General features: G+C 36.6%; 1 protein-coding gene across 6 annotated transcripts in view; it reads right to left on the bottom strand.

Moving 5' to 3' along the window:
- Window positions 1–18,867, bottom strand: part of VAV3 (vav guanine nucleotide exchange factor 3) — a 184,215-nt gene that overhangs the window by 13,603 nt on the left and 151,745 nt on the right. For all 6 annotated transcript variants that reach the window (XM_068140975.1, XM_068140977.1, XM_068140971.1 and 3 more), the window contains 6 exons: window positions 15,924–16,060; window positions 11,153–11,218; window positions 8,985–9,019; window positions 7,177–7,293; window positions 6,410–6,497; window positions 2,265–2,394 (listed from right to left, as the gene is read on the bottom strand). In XM_068140975.1, coding sequence (XP_067997076.1) covers window positions 2,265–2,394; window positions 6,410–6,497; window positions 7,177–7,293; window positions 8,985–9,019; window positions 11,153–11,218; window positions 15,924–16,060 — 573 coding nt within the window. The remainder of the gene's footprint in view (window positions 1–2,264; window positions 2,395–6,409; window positions 6,498–7,176; window positions 7,294–8,984; window positions 9,020–11,152; window positions 11,219–15,923; window positions 16,061–18,867) is intronic.

Raw genomic sequence — 18,867 nt, 5'->3', positions numbered from 1 at the left:
CAGCTGAAAGACTTTTGCAGCAGAAAGTGATACAACTCTGTCAAAGTCTACAGTGGTTTAACTTATGTATTTTGGAAATACTTTTCCTGCTAACATATGCTAAAGACCAGCCGTCTTGAATAAAAAGCTGATGTCTTCTCAAAAACTGGCCTCATTAAAATACCCAGATGCAGTCAAGTGAATAATATAGTCCAAAATATCAAATAATACAATAGAAAAACCTCCTTAAAACCTGCTTTAAACTGCAGCCCAAAGTTGCCAACTTCTTTCCAACAGTCAGTCCAGCAAGGCTGATACAGCCTGGATGGAAAGTTCTAACACCAACTTGGGAAAAACTAACAGGACAGCTTTAAAACCAAGCAGCATGACTCACAGATGGGCTGTTATTCATGAAAATTGTGCTTAAAACAAACAAACACCAAAAACCACCCCGCTATCCCCCATACTCATGAGGACATGCTAACAATTTTATTGATTAAAACCCTCTCAGATCTATTAAATGAAAGTATCATCCACACTCAATGTAGGAAGGCTAGCCGAACAGTACACATCTGTTAGGTTTCATGTGAGAAGTCTGAGAATTGAGAGGGTCTTTTGATCAGTTTGGCCTTGGACAAAACCTGTCAGTTCCTAGCAGTATGACTTGTGACACTGATACTCTAGCAGAGATGCACTTTCTCAACCCTTTGACTAAAATGAGAGCATGCCACATTTGTTTCTCTGCTCTTCCTTATACTGCTTAAAAGATCTTGTTAAAGATGGGGGGGCTGTATATGGACTGAAGGTAATGAGGATATACTACCAGTCTTGTATCCTGTAAAGTATGAAATAATTGAGATAATGCTCCTGCAGGCTAATACATTTGCGGACAATATAGATATATTCTATCTAGACTAAAAAATGAAAGAAAACAAATTGGTCCTGCTCACAGTCAATAATAACAAAAATAAATGCAAAGTAAACTACACAGGGTGCATCCCCTCAATAACTAAAGTCTCAATGCTGTGAGGAAGCAAGGAATGAGGAAAGAACAAGAGATGACAAGAGGAAGAAACAAATGATGATCACAAGGTATAGGGAGAAAAAGAAACAAGACAGATAAATTCACTAATAATAGAGATCTACTGAGATAATGGCACAGCGAAGAGACAACTGAAGAAAAGTCCTGGGAAGCAGTGACAAAAAATAGAATAAGGAATAAAGAGGAATTGAGAGGTTGGAACTAAATGAAATGCACAGAGACACACTAGTTTCTTAATCTGTCCTAAATTACCCTCACTTTAATTAGGAGAGGAAGAAAGCCTCCTAAGTTATAAAATTGTTATGGAACCGAGGCATGCAAGTAAACAAAAGCTCACATATACAGCAAATGAAAGTAACACTGCCAGCTTAAATCACCACAAAGGATAGCCTGGCCTCTGTGATCTTTCACAACAGTCTTCATATTGTTAAAATTCCCATTAATTTTTATTTTCCTCTTATTATCTGTGGCAGACAATGGGAAAGCCATTGTCCATAGAACTGCAAGTCTAATGTTTGCTCTTTGGCAGAAATTTTCCATATGTTCCAGAGGCCAGCCACATGACAGCTTTTATGATTAACACTGAACCTGTACCTGTCCTAAAACTCATGCTAACTTCCACTTGAGTTGTAATAGGTTAAATAAAGGACATCACATACAAATTTTCTCAGTTTTTTTTCTAAACTTCAAAACTTTTTAACTGCTGTTTACATTGTACAGTAGTTCATTAACTGTCAGAAGCTTAGAAGTCTGTAATAAATATTTATAGCTAAAAGGCAGGCATAAAAATAATTATGATACAGTAAATCTAACAGGGGTTTTGGAGAAATTTATGTTGTATCACTGAAATTCTACTTCATATCACTCCACTACAAGACTGATTTATTTAAATCTCTTTTTAAGGATTAGAAGTTGTCACAGATATTAACGCTTGCAGCTGCATGTACGTAAATGTCAGAAAAAACTAGGCAGGATGCAGTTTAATCTCTCACCAGCTTGCCTAATAGATTTTTGAGTATCAGGGAGATTTTGCATTTGGCAGCAAAACAAACTTGCTAGACATGTTTATAAACCTCCTGGCAGATCTGAATCTGTTTAAATTAAAAAGAAAAAAATCTAGCTAAAAGCATTACCATATTAATTGGTTTTATGTCAAAAATGGGAAATGAAGATGTTTAAAGTACCTTGTGCTTTCCAATATTTGTATGACAGAAAAGAATATATGAACATTTATAATACTCACAGTTGCCCCCTATTCTGTTACTTCTTTGTCCCACTGAGTTTTCGGATTCTTTGTACGGAAACTGAAGAGTAGTATCCAAACTTCGAAAGCCTTCTTTGAGAGAGTGGTGCTTATAGTATTCTATGAGTTCCTTTCAGAAAGGAAAAACACTGCATTTCAATTGGAAATCACATCCTTTTCAACATATCATACAAGTAACCTTATTTTAGAATATAACATCCTAAATATTGATTGCTTCTACACTGCCACTTAAGTGGTTGACTGGTTTGGGTGTTTTCTTGTTTGGGTTTTTTCCAAATAAAGCATTGTCAGATTCAATACTTGTGGCTCCTTTGAGCCAGGCTGAGCATGTATTTTCTTTTCTGAAGTCAAGCAGAAGGCAAGGTCAGCTGCTCGTTAAGTATTTAATGGTAACTGTCTGTTTTGTCAAATTTCTTCTGCCACGATAAGTGATGTGTAGTCACAACACTATTTTTAAGCACACAGATCTGAAACAAAGCATAAGGCTTGCATATAAGCAAGTAGCAATTTAACAAGCAGGATCATGTAAAACTTCCAAGGTTCTGCCACTAAAATCTAGGGAGATGGGGAAGGTGGGGGGGGGGTGTTTGGTTGCTGTTTGGGGAAGGTTTTTCCAGATAAACTGAGATAAATAAATATCCAGATAAATAAAAATCCAGTGATCCACACTCTCCTTGGGCCAAATCTAAAAAATTTATGTGTGTATGTGTGTGCACATATATAACTTACATATGCACACATACACAGACATGCTTTATATAGGTGTATACACACACACGTATGAAAATATAAAAGACTGGCTCCAGTAGTTTATGTAACCAAGGAGATAAGTAACTTTAGTTTATGAGAAAGAAGGCATCGTCCATCAAAATACTGACAACTGATGTTATTCCTTAGCAATCTTCAGCCCCTGCCATTGTTTCCTACATGTGAATTATCACTTCTAAAGTCAATATTGCAGTTTCTACATAAAGCCCAGAATAACACTAAAAGTGATCAGACCGTTCATAGCAAATGTATTTAATTTGATTAACAATACTTCAACTGTGGAATTTCACTCCAGAAATGCAAGCACAAAGAAAGCCTTTTAACAAAAGAAGGCTGTTAACTTTCCACTGCAAATCCTTCACTTTTAGCAGTAACTCAGTCATTCCATTCTACTTACTTACATCTAGATTACCAAAACCAAAGCTGACAAAGCCAAGCTTAGGTGAAAATAAAGAAACAATATTGTGTTCAATTATTTCCTTCTAGCAAAAACACATTAACAAAAATCACTAGTCTACAACAGCCTACATCAATGATATATTAATTCCAGCCAAACAAAATAATTCTCAAATTATCTAGTCCAAGACCTACTGCACAAACCACAAGTTCCTGACAACATCCTGAAAATTATGTTCTGAACTCTAGAGCACTTCACTCCCCACACTGTGAGCTGTTGCATGACTCTGAAACTGCTTACAAAGTTAAGCAAAATCTGCACCTCTTTTAACAGTTCATAATCACAGACCTGCTAGGCACTCCAAGTAAGCAGAAAGGCCAGGAGAATGAAAATTATTTTGGTTTAGCTGTCTATAATCAGGACAGCATGCAAGCTATAATCTCAGCAATGAAATTTTCTGTCACATATCATCACAGAATAACCAGATATTCAGATTACCAAGGCAACACAGAGGATGATTTGTAAGTAAGCAGCATTCAAAGTAGGATTTCTGGATAACTGGAAAACAATTAGTATGAAATTTTTGTTACCTATTTGCATCACACAAGTCTGTAGTAATTATGCTGTTTGGTAAAGACAGAAAGAACTTCCACTGGAAAGTTTGTATTTGTTGGCAAAATAAGTAAAACGGTTCCAAACAGAGAAAAATTTACTTTGGGTCACAAAAACCCTGTTGCTTAGTTTTTAATATCATTCTTCCATGAAGATGGTTGACAAACAACTTACTTACAAAACATTCCTTGCATAAATCATAATAGCAAGCTTACAAACAGCTGAAGTAAGGTCTGTAGCACCGGCAGTGTCGATGGGGCTTCTCAGAAGGCTGTCACATAACCAATATACACAGCAGCAGCAGAGCTGACCTTCCACTGCGCCTTAGTGTGCTTTACACACTCAGCACATTTTAATTAGTCGTGTGAAGGTTTCTCCAATGTAATATGAAGATTATGTACAAGAGCTCTTCTATTTTTGTTACCTCCAAAGTAGTATAGAACACTGTGTCACTGCAGATCACTGCTTTAGTTTATCACGACTGCCATCTTTGTCTCTCTTCTGCTCCCAGTTCTACTCGCACTACTTTTGTTCTGCTCCTGTTTCTTTTTCTATTCCATCTTACCCATAAAAAAGAGTTGTTTCACAGCACATGCAAATAGTGCTTACACTATTATGGCTTGTCTATTTAACTCTCAAGGGCAGACTTCATAATACCCTTAAACTGAGTTATGAAATTGCTTTTTCCTAAATGAATGTCAGGAAGGCTAAATATGTAACCATGAGGCCTTTGCACTAAAAATTTCTTTTGTTGTCTCAACTATTTGATGCAACACATATTCTTTTTGCTTCTTTTTTAATCCAAGTTTGTGTGTTGTATTTACACTTCAATTCAGCTCTGTTTTAAAGCCTGCATCAGAGTATTAAACTGCATCATTGCCACGACCAGACATCTGGCAGCAGGTGACTGCAGCTCATATGCTTCATCAAGATCTTGAAAGCACTCATATGGTCTCATCATCTTTCAGGAATAATTTGCAATGTTTGCAGACTAAGCAGCCACCTCCTTCATGTATTTGATGAATGCCACAATTTCTGGTACTTCCAATGGTAAGATCTCAAGGTCCTCAGGCCTAACACTGAAAAATTAATTGGTTTCAAATATGGTCAGACAAAGCATAGATTTCTGCTTGATTTTTTGCCACTTGTATGATGCCCCTGCTTTACAGAGTGTCAGTGGTTAAATGAAAATAAATTCTAAAGCTTCCTGCTTTAAAAGCTTCTCCTCCTACTCTTGTTTGCCATTCATTTTTATTTATCAATTTAGAGTACTCAGATATGCATGCAGGAAGGGTGCAGCTTCAGTTTTAACCCAATTAACTGCACTAAACAATCTATTGAACAAGCTTCCTTTAGCAATGCATCAGAAAATGCATAAGTAGTAAAATTTTACAAATGCACTGTGGCAATTTATTCAGACAGCTTGTATTTATGAGTCTTGTCTGAGCAAAGTAAGCTATCAAGAAATCCTTTCAAGTTCCAAAAAATTAATTTCCCAGTACAAGATGATTCTGACATAACATTGAAATTCACTGATCTGGGTGGCTGTGACATCAAACATTTCTGGGAATGAAGTGTGCCTGTAGTTGGAGTGAAAGTTAATAAGGGAGACTGCTTTCTGTGTTATTGCTATAGTTTGTTTGTAAGTGAGTGGCTGCCACAAAGTGTAAGTTTGAAGTAGCCACAGAGTTGCTTTAATGTAACTAGTCAATAATGACTCCAGATTACTAATATTCCAACAAGGATTTCTGTTCTAGCAGTTTAGACAGTCCCATCCTCTAGTTGCACTTCATCGGGCACACTGGGACCAGGAAGACCAGCCCCTCCCAAGTTTTACTTGGTGCCATGGTCTAGTCATGAGGTTGGTGGTGACAGGTTGGACTTGATGACCTTTGAGGTCTCTTCCAACCTTGGTGATACTGGGCTCTCTGACACAGCTGCATGTCATATTCTTCTCCCTCTGAATTTACCTATCAATAAGGCATCATTACATTCAGCAGACGTGTGCATGTACTGGGCAGGAACCTTCACCTAGCTACTTTTAGGGATCAGTACTATACAAAGACATCAAATTCTCCTTTCAAGATTTAGCCCAACTCCATAGCGGGTTAATACATTGGATTTAGTTCCTCCTCTCTTCCACATCACTGCCAGGAACACAGTCCAGTCCTACAATTACGTAGTTTTTATATTTGTGGCTTGTGCTCAAAAAATATCCTGTTTGGAAGTACGGACACAATTCAAATCTCTCACGGCATTCCGTAATTTCACAAAACAAAGGAGCTCTCGCTTACAGCAACTGCTACAATGAAAACCACAAATTGTTAAAAACCTAATCAATGCTTACCATTAAATTTTTAAATTTTCTGTTTTCTGCAATGTGGAAAAAGCCATCTCTTGTTAAAATCTTGATGTGCTTCACTTCATTATTGTACCTGTGGGCAATGAATAACTTATGAATATAAATGTGTTTTTAATCAGACACAATCAATAATTACCTGAGGGCAAGCCCAAATAACACCACATGAATAAATTCTTTAGACAAAATGTATATCTGTGCCAAAACAAAGCTGACATCTAATTAACCAAATATATTTATTGAAGTACAGCTGAAGAGGAAATCTGTATTCAGGAAAAAAGACAAAACTAACTGTTCATTCTTATTGGGAATTCCCATGTATTGTTTTACAGTCATGTTGATAAACAACATGAAAGCAACAAACCTCTCAAAATAATTTGCATCCCTGGAATTTATGAACCCACACTGCACTGAATTGTCAGAGACAAGAAGGGCTTCAACAAGTTCTCCCTGAAGTCACCGAAACACTTGCATCAGAGAAGCAGATCACATTACACTCCAAACACTTCCTTACTCTTGCCATCATTTCTGTAGACTTGCTTGCTACACCAGCATTAAAAAGCCACTGCTACCTTCCTACTATAAACCCCGGCTATTTTTGTTAGCAGCTTCAGCTTTCCTACACTGATGGTCTTGAATGCTGTGTACAATTATGTACATTAAAACAGATTTTTGCTTTCCTTATTTTTCTCAAATGTTATCTAGACATAAACAAGAACAGGAAAGTTTTTGTAAGAGATCTTAATTCCACTTACTTAATACTAATTGCATATTCTCCTGATTCTTTGGTTCTGTGCCGCACCAGGTAAGTGCTATTTACTCTGTTGATAAGTTCACTCTCTGCTTGCAATCTTTCCATTGCTCCTGCAAACCTGTAACAGGGAACAATAAAAACTGTCTATGATTTTTTTAAAGCTACAAAGACCTAGGTCTATCAAACATGCAATGCAGACTCCCAATCTTCTGCATATGATGGGGACCTAAAAATACATCAGTTGCAAGCGAATATCACTTCCAGATCTTTAAATGAAGAATAAAGAGTGAAAAAATTCAAAAGCACTTCTGCACATGTTCCTACAAAATGCCTTGAGCCTGAACATTAGCTGAATGACTACTTGCCTGAACCAAATTCTTTTCAATCAATAAAACAATGCTCCAGAACCTTTGAACCTTTCTGAGTTCTAATGGGATTGATCTTAACAGAGTAGAGAAATCAGCCATCCACAGTGTATTAGGTTAAAAAAAAAAGAAGACAGACACATGCAAAAAGAATTCTTTTATTTGGTTTCAGAATTATTCACAACTTCTAAAAGCAAAAGTATAATGAGTAGACTAAACATACACAAGAAAATAAAAGGGGGGGGGGGGGGGGGGGGATAAATTGGCCTATGTCCAATTTTTGAGAGACCTGATACTAAGATTTGAGGTCTAAGAAAAATAAGTCACCAGTTCTGCATGCTTGCCTGCATAAGATTTGTTCCCTTGCCCTGCCTTTCTAATTTAGGTGAGACTTTATGTGAGGCTGTCAGAACACATTTATTTGCAAAACTAGAGGTCAAACTGTTAATTGAAGAAAGTGACCTCACTTCCAGGGAAATGATCCTTATTTTACCATTTTAGAAACAGGGAAATTATGCTTATTTTACCATTTTAGAAAGCAGTCTAAAGGCAGTCAACACCACAGACTACAACTATGCAAAACTTTATGCTAACACATCACTATCAATCAGAAGGGGACTTTAAATTTTTTTTAATTTTTTTTTTTTTTTCAAAAAAAGGTTATTTTATGAATCACACCAGGGAAGGTGCATTTTGAAGTTTATCACAAAACACATGGCTTTTAACAATAATTTTAGGCTGAAACTTGCAGTAAAGTATTACAAATCCTTAGAAGATTAAGATTGGTCCCAGCGATATACTTTCTTCTAACAAAACTGTAAACAGAGCAGATCTTAGAATTTAATTTAAAATATCGACTGGAAACATTAAACATCCTCCTTGGCTTAATTCTGTGTTCACTTTTGCAAACTAGCAGAAGTCAAGACACATCTAAATGACAAAGTATAAAAGCTGCAAAAGAACACAAGTGATACTTATTCTGCACTCTCAGAACTGCCATGTCTTTTCCAGAACCAAGCTGAATTCCAGTCAAGACTTCACACAAGATGCAAGCCCCTGACTAGTAGTGGTTATAGTTATGACTAACTGGGGCTTTATAGCTCTAAGGTTTTGTTTGTTTCTTTTAAAGGAAATACAGAATTATTTGTGAGACCAGATGTATTTGAGGTTTTTCCTTCACTTTATTCACATTATACTCATTGCTTAGTATTCCTTTTCACGCTAACGCTGCAGAGCTACAGCTTTTGTAGATAAAATGTTAAACTCATTAAGCCTTTTACTTCTTCAAAAGTGCTTTTAGGCAATGGATGGCCTTGCTTTCCTTAAACATTATGTAATGCCTTCTTTGGAAGCCTGTAAAGGCTAAACCAATATAAATTAAATGTAATAAACACAGCTGCCTTTCTGTGACTGCTTCTTTCAAAGAGATTCTTGTAAGACTCACCACAGTTGTGAAGAGTAGTCTACTGGTTTAGGAACCTAGGACATGAAAAATACAAGAGAATGAGCATCAAGATTTTTTCCAATCAACACAAATCAGACAAAATTGATCTGTCAATATTCAGATGACAACTTAAACAGAAGATCCAATTAGACTGCAAAATCTAATTTATTTTGAAGGAAGTTATGAAGGATAAATATTTCACACAATTCTTAAAGCAGCACAGAATATTTTATCTCTTTGCTGCTCTTTTTTTTTTTTTTTTACTTAAAATAACCGTTCACTAATTTTGAATAGTCAGATATATAACACAGTAAAATCAAATGTTATTCTAAAGCTCTCGGCTCACACTGTGCTATATATCCAATGTATCTGTAGAAATCAGAGAACTGGAAGAAAGCTAGGGAGAACCAGATTTTATTCACATGGTGCAGAAAATGTCTGCTGACATATACTACTTACTGCAAAGAGGAATATATTTTTCTATAAGTACATCTGTGAAAAGTCTGGTACATAGATATTCTGGAGCTCAGCAGTTTTTCATTCAATATTCATTCCTAAAGTCTTTTGATGTACGTATTTTATGTTGTTTCTGGGCATTTTTATATCAGCCAGTTGTAAAGACTGTTAGACTTAATAATAACAGAAAAAGTTATAGCATGTTTAAAACCTGATTGATGTTTCAGTATCTTTAACTGCATCATTTATCACAGTAAGATGTTTATATTTCATCCTTCCAAGTTAACATTGGTGAAACATCAATTTATCTTTTTGTTCTGATCATGACATCAGTTGGCAACATTTCATGAATAATATTTATTTATTCTGCAAAACTGTATTATTTTCAATACTCCTCTTAATGGTATACTTTAAACCTAGCCAAAAAGGTCTATCACTAGAAAACAATTTTCACAACACCCTAGGAACAGTTTTCCTAACTCTGGATACCCTGCTTCCTCTGCTTCACAGTACAGTGGTGGTTCTTAAAATGCTGCTACAGTTCTGTCAACATTTCCACACTATAACTGACTGAGTGGCTCCAAGAACCTAATGCCAATACACAGCACACACTGCCTGCATCCAGGAGAGTGACACCGCAGCATGAGAAATCCCCACCCTTTACAAAAAGCAAGGGATAGTGATCTGCTCTCTCACCCACTCTAACATACCTTGTACCCACAAATACACTGTGCACATTGTACAATAAAGTTCTGAAAATACAGGATGCTGAAGATGTCTCGAGATATACTAATCAATTTATAGATGGTAGGATCATGTGTGTGCTTGTTTTAGTGACTGAGGCACAATATAAACCTTAACAGCACACCAAAATATGGCTTCTAATAGCTGATTCCACCTACTATAAACCATTTAAGTACCAGATCTCAGTTGCTGTCACAAGAGCAGCTCTGTTAATAAGTCACATTGTTGTGAATCAAGTTACAAGAAGTTGAAGTTGTGTTAAAGCAAAGTACATAATGATTCATTACTGGTTTTAGGGGGTTACATGAATGTCAAAAAAGACACATATTAGTCTGACATACAGTATTAGAGGGCAGAGAATGAAGGAGCAAACATTTAGTATATTAATGCATGATCACATCTGTACACAAAGCTCTTGAGTTCATATTATAGTTTTCACTATTGTTATCCTGAATTTCCCTAGCCTGAGAATATCCTTGGGTGAAATAAAGGCAAGACAGACCCTCCACAGACGAGAGAATTTATCAAGCAGCCTGAATTCAAAGTTTCATATTAGTTTTACACAACTTTAAGCTTGCTACTTATGGTGTAATCTCTCTCTCTAACCCAATGTGACTGGGGAATAGATTAGAACCACAGCATTCTCACCTTACTGCTAGGGAAGGAAGAAAGTGCACTTTCACATGAAATGTGTTTGTTCTACATTCAAGAAACTTCTCAGACAGTTCAATTTCTTAATACTCCCCAAAATTACATCTGCTTCTCAGAAATGTTTTCTTTGCTTGTCCCATTTACACCCAATAACCAGAAGTATTAGAATGCTATATTTTAAGCAATATTGAACATACAATGGAAACAAAAAGGAACTAGAAACAATATGGTTTACATAGGCAAGAATAATAAAGCAATGGTATGAACTAGGCAGTTTTTTTCTAAGGTGACATCTAGCATTAAAAAATTGTACTTACACATGGACTAGGCTTTACTGCATCGCTTGGGAAGAATCCAAGTTCTCCTGTTGTTAAATTTCTGCCCTAGGGAAAAAAACCAAATTTTTCCATTTTGAGACATTATGAGGATTAACAGTAAATAATGCACAGGGATTTGGGACAGGAAGAGTATATCAAAGGGCCTTTAGAATAAAATGCTGTTCTAATTAAGTGTTACGAGTTGTGTGGGTTTTGTCATTTTGGTTTTGTTTGTTTGCTTTTTAGATTTATATAATTAAGTAACAATTATAGCTGATATACCTGAGATCTCCAAGAGATGAGATGGCAAGAAGCAGGGGTTAGAGTCTGGGTTGTGATTCCCAGTTCTGTCAACAGCTGCCAGTGTCTGATATCTTCATTATAGTTAATTATCTCCTTTCAATCTACTCCCTCCTCAGCTGGCATTACTCTAGTGACAGTTGCCACACTACAGATCCCCAAAGTGACTGCACCACATTGCAGCAGCAGTTGTAGCACCTGGGAAATTATACCAGCTCCAGTGGGAGCTTACAGCTAATAATCCATCATCTGACTCAGACACCCTATAGCTATGGGTTTCCATAAGTGATGCAAATCATTGGAAATTGAGTGGACACTAAAATACAAGCACAATTAAAGATTAACACTGTCTATGACACATTCACAATATGTCGTAGATGCACCTGCACACCCAGGAGACCAGTGGCAGAAGTGCATCCAGCATGGCCTGAACTGAGCTTTTTATGCAACACAACTACTGCCCCACTTTCACACGACCACCAATTTACTCCGGGCTTCTAACAGCCAAAAGTGACCCAATCATCACAGAGCTCTAGCATCTCCCAATTCACCTCCTCAGACAGAACAGCAAAGCAAAAACCTTTCTGGTCCTAGTAAATGCTCAGTTGTGACCATGCTGATTGTATTTTTCAAAGTGGAACAGAGCACACAACTAAAATTTCTGGACACGGATACATAAAATGAATGCACCAAAACACATATTTGGGCAAATAAATGTTCTCATTTGACAGATTAAAGGCACATAAATGCCTAACTTCCATTAAATTTAATATACTGACTATAAATATAATATATTATCAGCATTTAGCAATGACAGGAAGAATGAGTACTTTACAAGCATTGTAACACTGAAAATCATTGTTTGGGAGTTTCTTGATTGCAACAACAACAACAAAAAAATATATAATCAAAGAGGGGGAAAATGCTCAGAAACAGACATGGAATTTCTTTGGGGGTTTAGTTAATTTTGTTTCTGTAACACCAAATGTGTAATTCTATCCTAGTACCATCACACAAACCAGAATTCAGTGGTTTCAAACGTGTTCTTCACCCATTTCTACTTTTTGTTCAGTGTGAACTGTGGTGAAGGGATGAAGGAGGACAAATGAAAACTTATAAACCAAAGCAAAATGAAAAGGCATTTTTACAGTGTTGCCACCCCAATGTTTCAATGTTCTATCATATTTACAACATAGCTAATGTCTTTCAGCCGTTGACAGCAGAACCACTAACTACGGAAGCATTAGGAAATACACTGTAATAGCTATTACTTGATATGGATTTAAACTGCATCAAAGAAAAGATTATCTAAAAAAACAACAACAATAAACAAACACACAAGAGAATCAGTCCATGAAAAATCGGTATTCTTTTGGCATACTTGAGAAACATGATTGCCTGGGGCCGGTGGGTAATTGCAATGCAATCCTGTGAAACTGGAATTACATTGTATCTTCTGGCAGGCACTGCAGCCCCCCTGAAAGCCTACCCCCAGGTTAAACAGCTAACAATTTACTCAAACCAAACTCAGATGAGGAGAAAATCATTCACATCTGTAATAAAAAAAAAAATTAAAAAAAATCTGACTACTTCAGAGTTGCACTACTACAACTGAAACAACTTTAGCACTGTGGTTAAGGGGTCTAAAACTTAATTTTAAAACATCAACCATCTTATGGACTCACTCTGTGATTGCTCAGTTTGCTCTCAGAAAAGGATTTGCTGTTTCATAAAGAAAAAATCCCATACTGCCACTGTTTTCCAGACTGCATGACAGGTAGATTCCTATCTGGAGACAGCCCTGAATTACTCCAGAACTTCCCACAATTGCTCTATGAGCATTCAAATGGTAACTTAGCAGAATTTTAAAGCCTAACAAAACATTTGATTACACTAAAGTAATTGCTTCAGCATTGTGCATTAACCTGTGGTATTTATTTCACATACTGCAAAGTATTAAAAAATTACACTTATACCACACACAGATACCTATCACAGAAACCCAGAACTGCTTAGATTGGAAATTACCTTTTAAGATCATTGAGCCAAATCATTAACCTAACGCTGACAAGTCCTTGACTAAACCATATCCCTAAGCACTACATCTACATGACTCTTAAATACCTCCAGAGATCAGGACTCCACCACCCAGAGTACAATCAGCTGTTCCAATGCCTGATAACCCTTTCAGTAAAGGTTTAGGCTGGATGTTAGGAAGAAATTCTTCACAGAAAGTGATTGGCCATTGGAATGTGCTGCCCAGGGAGGTGGTAGAATCACCATCAATGGAAGTGTTTAAAAAGAGACTAGATGAAGCACTTAGTGCCATGGTTTAGTTGACTAGATGGTGCTGGGTGATAGGTTGGACTGGATGATCTCAAAGGTCGTCTCCAACCTGGTTGATTCTGTATTCTGTAAAGTCATTATTTCTCATATCCAACCTAAACTTCCTCTGGTGCAACTTGAGGCTATTTTCTCTTGTCCTACTACTTGTGACTTGGTTGAACAGACCAACCCCAACCCTCTCCCCAACTTCCTTTGGGCAGTTGCAGAGTGATAAGGTCTCCCCCGAGCCTTCTTTTTCTCCAGACTAAAAAATCCCCAACTCACTCAGCCACTCCTCATAAGACTTGTTCTATAGACCCTTCACCAGGTTGATGTCCTTCTCTGGCCATACTCCATCAACTCAACATCCTTCTTGTAGAGAGGGGCCAGAAACTGAACACAGTATTCAAGATATGGCCTCACCAGTGCTGAGTACAGGAACACTCACATTCTAAACTGAGTGATGGATGACTTAAAAATCTGTTCTAATATTAGCTTTGCAGTTCAGCTATAAAATCACTCTAAAACACCTCCTGAATAAAACCTAGATTTTTAAAACAAATGGTGGTTTGCATGCTTTTTTTCTTAATATGCATTTTAAAACACAGGTATCATTACAGAACTTATTAAAATCTGTACTAAGCAGCCTGTGAAAAGGCTGTCTGTGAGGAAGAAAAATTCCTGAATGATGCTGATGGAGAAGACAATTTTCATTACGATTCAAATCTGTTACCAAGCCATCTGGGGAAAAAGCCTCATGCAGTTTTTGCCAGTTAATCACAGTGAGACTCTAGCTAAATTCATTAGCAGGATAGGTACAAATAACATACAAGTCAAACTTCAGTAGAAGGATTTGACAAACGTATATGAACATGGCAACAGAATCAGTTTCACACAGTGCCAGTAATTCTGTCTTGTACTGATTGTGTTAGTTAAATGATTATCTACTAGCCAGTCTCAAATCAAAAGCCTGGTTAAATGCTTCCATGGATCAGACCTCGAGACTTTGCAGAACCAAACCTTACACCTAAAACTGGTTGGCAGATTATGGCCTATGTAATATTTGAAACAGTTTACTTTTCTGATGTGAAATATCACTAGATATCTGCTAAACAACAGGTTTGGGGGGGTTTCATTTTGATTGGCTTGTTGGGTTTTAGGGGTTTTTGCAGGGGGTGGAGGGGTGGTTATAATTATTTAATTTTTTAAAAAAAACATACAATTTTATTGTTTATTATTTCCCCCAGTTAAATGTTATTCAGGACAATGCAGGGACATAGGAACAGAATTCACTGATTCAGTCCTCAGGAGTTTGGAGAAGATTCAACCCTAATTGAAGCCAACAACAAAGTATAATACTCACATAATAGACTAAGCAGTTTTTATAATTACATTTATTAACTTATTAAAGTCTCAAAGAAAAAAAAGAAAATCACAAACACAGGAACAACCCAAGACAGATGCTTCCCAACTGTTGTTCTGTTAACATCTCAAAAGTTCTATTCAGCTCTGTTTCCCCTAATCCAACAATATCAGTAGTACGCAGGACTCCAGCATGAACAATTTAAGAAAAATGGGACATGATTTCATGCATCCTGGAATTGAATGCAAATTCTTTAAAATTTCAGTAACAGCAGTAGTGATGTGAATTTTGCCATCAATAGAACATGTTTTTCCCTATGCACATAAAACACCCTGTCCTTAACTGACTTGAGAGTTTCATTGTGGTTCTGTTTTGCAGAGCACTTTCTCTTCCCTATGAATCTAATATTTGTGAAACTCAGTTACAACTAGAGCTTTTAGTTTTGCTATGTTAGAGAAACAGTGACTGAAAATTCACAGATTTCCATGTTTACATGCCAAACACTCTCTTCAACTGAAAATTTTGCTGCAAGGACTGCTACTAATCCCATGTTCTTGCAGATTTAGTCACCAGGAGTGTTACTATAAGGCTGCAAGGAGGAAGCTTTATACAATGTGTGAACTACTGGCAATTTAGAAGTAAAAATAGTTGCATGTGACATTTATTCTGCATAAAAAACAGATATTCTTTTATTAAAAAAAAATAAAAATTAAGTTACAGAACCAATACATCATTAATAATTTAGTTTCTAGGACCTGTGGAATATAGCCAATGATGCCATACCTGCCAAAATAAGCTATGTGCATCTCCTCTAATTAGTTCAATAGTGTCCCCAATCTGGATATGCAATGGTGGACCGTCTTGTGTTGCTGGCTGGGGTATTCCATTGTAGTTTTGAATAACTTGCATTTTTGGTAAGCCTAAACAAACAAAACAACAAAAAGAAACAAACCATAAGTCAGCATAGACTTAATGACAATTTATCCAATCTGAAGACCACAAAAGCAATCAAACAGCAAAGAGATGCTATACCTTTACTAGGTTCCTGACTGAGGCACTAAGGCAGCGCATTAGTACTAGACTATGCACAACCTAATAGAAAATAACTGCTTCGAAAAATACGTTTGGCCTTCCTTCTTGAGGCAAATTTCACTTCATGTCTACCTATGGAGGATCTTTCTTCAACATGCACATCCCTGGCTCTGCACAAGGTTCAAACATTAAGGCTATCTTTGTACAAATTATGACAAAGTAGTACTAAAGATACCCATTTCACCACCTTTAGATCAGCATTACCAAGAAGCCTACTGCTGATGCGAACATGTCCAAGAGACTAAGGATGACAGCACTCCTAGGTTTCTCATAAAATTTGGGGCGGGGAGAGGTATTTGTTTGGGTTTGTTTGCTTTGTTGGTTGTTTTCTTTCTTGTAATTTTCAGGTTTGGACCTTATTTTTGGATATTCATAGCAAAGCCTGCAACAACTAAAGGCTTCATTTTCAAGATCTCTGGCTGCAGACTGGTCCTTCCACATCAGTACTGGCTGGATCTAGACAGCTGATCTGTGAATTTATTATTTTTTTAAGGGAGCAATCTACTTGAAGCCACATTATTTTCCCCAAGGATTAGTTTCTCTGCCTGTATGAAGAACTAAATCACTGTTTAGAACAGCACTTCAAGAGCCCTCCACAAGCATGTATCGAATAGGGGACAGAGGATGAGACTTCAGGCAAGAAAAAACTGTAAGCAGTATTACTCCATGTTCTTAGAACTATAATGGCATTGTAACAAAACACTAAAATAGCATGCTGTGATACTAAAAAAGTATTTTAAATCAAGTGAAGTACCACCCACTCCATAACAAACATAGTAAAGACTTTAAAGCTCAGAAAAGCATTTTTTACCCCACTCTTTATACTGCCAAGGAGAGTATCATTTTAAGAGACCCATTTGTAATTACTATTATTCTATCTTTAAATAAAACTTTGTGCAATAATTTCCCCATGTTAGCTGCACATGGAATATTAAAAATTGCTACCATTAAGTGAGCATCTCTATTTATAATCTTATCCAGAAAGTTCTTGGTTAAGTAAGATTTTGTAGGAACATGCATCAACAAACAGAAATAAAAGCAAGAGCAGCAAAGCCAAGATAGCTGGGCTGCCATATCTAACCAGTTTCTTGCCAGAGAGTCACGATGAACTTAATTCTAACATGAAAGTCTCAACAGGCCTACCAGCAGACCTTTTTCTGTTGACCACTACTGAAATTTAAGTGGAAAAAATACTAATACCTGTGATCCTTCTAATTTGCATGAAACATGAAAGAGATCACCTTCCATAATTACTACACTCTGTATTTAAGAATACTAACCCAAAGTGATGATGAAACATTAAGCAAATACCAGCTCTTATGATGCTTAACTCAAATGACACCGTAACACACACTATTTCTGCAAGTTTTCTAGCATGCTTATAATTAGGTGCCCATTTTAATTGAGCCATTATGCCATTTAGGTAAATAGTAGACTTTGCTTTATGTCTCAGCTGAAGGCTCTCATGCTTTCACTGATTCAGCATCAACAAATGTTGCATCTACTAAGTAGCAAATAGAAGCAATGCTGTACACAAGATCTCCTCAAAGATGACACCTTTGTCCTAACAGCAGGCAACTCTTATCATGGTATAAATGACAGCTCTGCATAAGTCCTGAGATTTTTTAAAGATACTGTACTGCTGAAATTATTTATTACAAACACAAGTTTAAAAAAAAATAAAATCTTATTACTGTTTTACTGGTATTTATGATTGCTGGTTTCTCTGAAAACCAAGCCATGAGAATATGAGGGGGAAAAACCCTGCTGTACCAACTATGAGAATTATTCAAAAGGTAATACAGAATTGATCCTGTTAAAACATATGCTTAGAATGCTTGTGTATAATTGAATGTGCTTAATTCCAGAAAATCTTACAGCAATTTTGATTACAAAATTTTCTTGGCAGATACAATGTTGGAAGATTTGATCTAACACCTCTTGACATCACTAGAAATAATCCTATTAATTTAAATAAGATTGGGTCTTGCTCTTAACAGAGTTCATTACCTTGTTTCAGATCCCCTCTTAAAACTTCTTTGCCATAATGCTCACAGAAATTGTGACAACTGCAGCATTAATGTTCTACAGCTGCTCTCTACTATGGTGACCAATAAATACTACTCTTCTACTGTAACTGTACTAACTACTTTTAACCAACCGTTGTCCTTGATCTCCTTGAGTTGTGTTTAGCACAACCTATAAGCTCTATTACCAGCCCTACATAAACCACTGTCCAGAATAACAGGGATGCATGGCTTGGATTCCCAGGCACTGCAACACAGAAAAACACTATGATTTCATTAATTAGTGCAGAAGAATACTGTGATTTCATTAATTACCATATTACTTCCATTCACTCAGTCTAGTAATAATTCTGTGTGCTAGCTTCAAGGCCACTGATCAAAGATGCACATATAAACTGGAGAAACTGCCAATTATTTAGGCAAACATCAGACCTAACACAGATTCTGAAAAGTACTTTATACTCAAAGTGCAACAACGCAAGGTAAAGTCAGTCTCCAACAACAGGAGTATCCAAGTCACACAGAGAATGCTCATTTCAATATCAATACTACCACACCTGTAGATAGCCTGTATTGATCAAAGATACAAAAACATGGCATGGACAACT

The sequence above is a fragment of the Melanerpes formicivorus genome, unplaced genomic scaffold (assembly GCF_026170545.1).
Source record: "Melanerpes formicivorus ecotype bairdi unplaced genomic scaffold, bMelFor1.0.p_v2 SCAF_7, whole genome shotgun sequence".
Lineage (NCBI taxonomy): Eukaryota > Metazoa > Chordata > Aves > Piciformes > Picidae > Melanerpes > Melanerpes formicivorus.
Note: the sequence above shows the minus strand (reverse complement) of the source record. Positions and strands in the feature narration are given on the sequence as shown.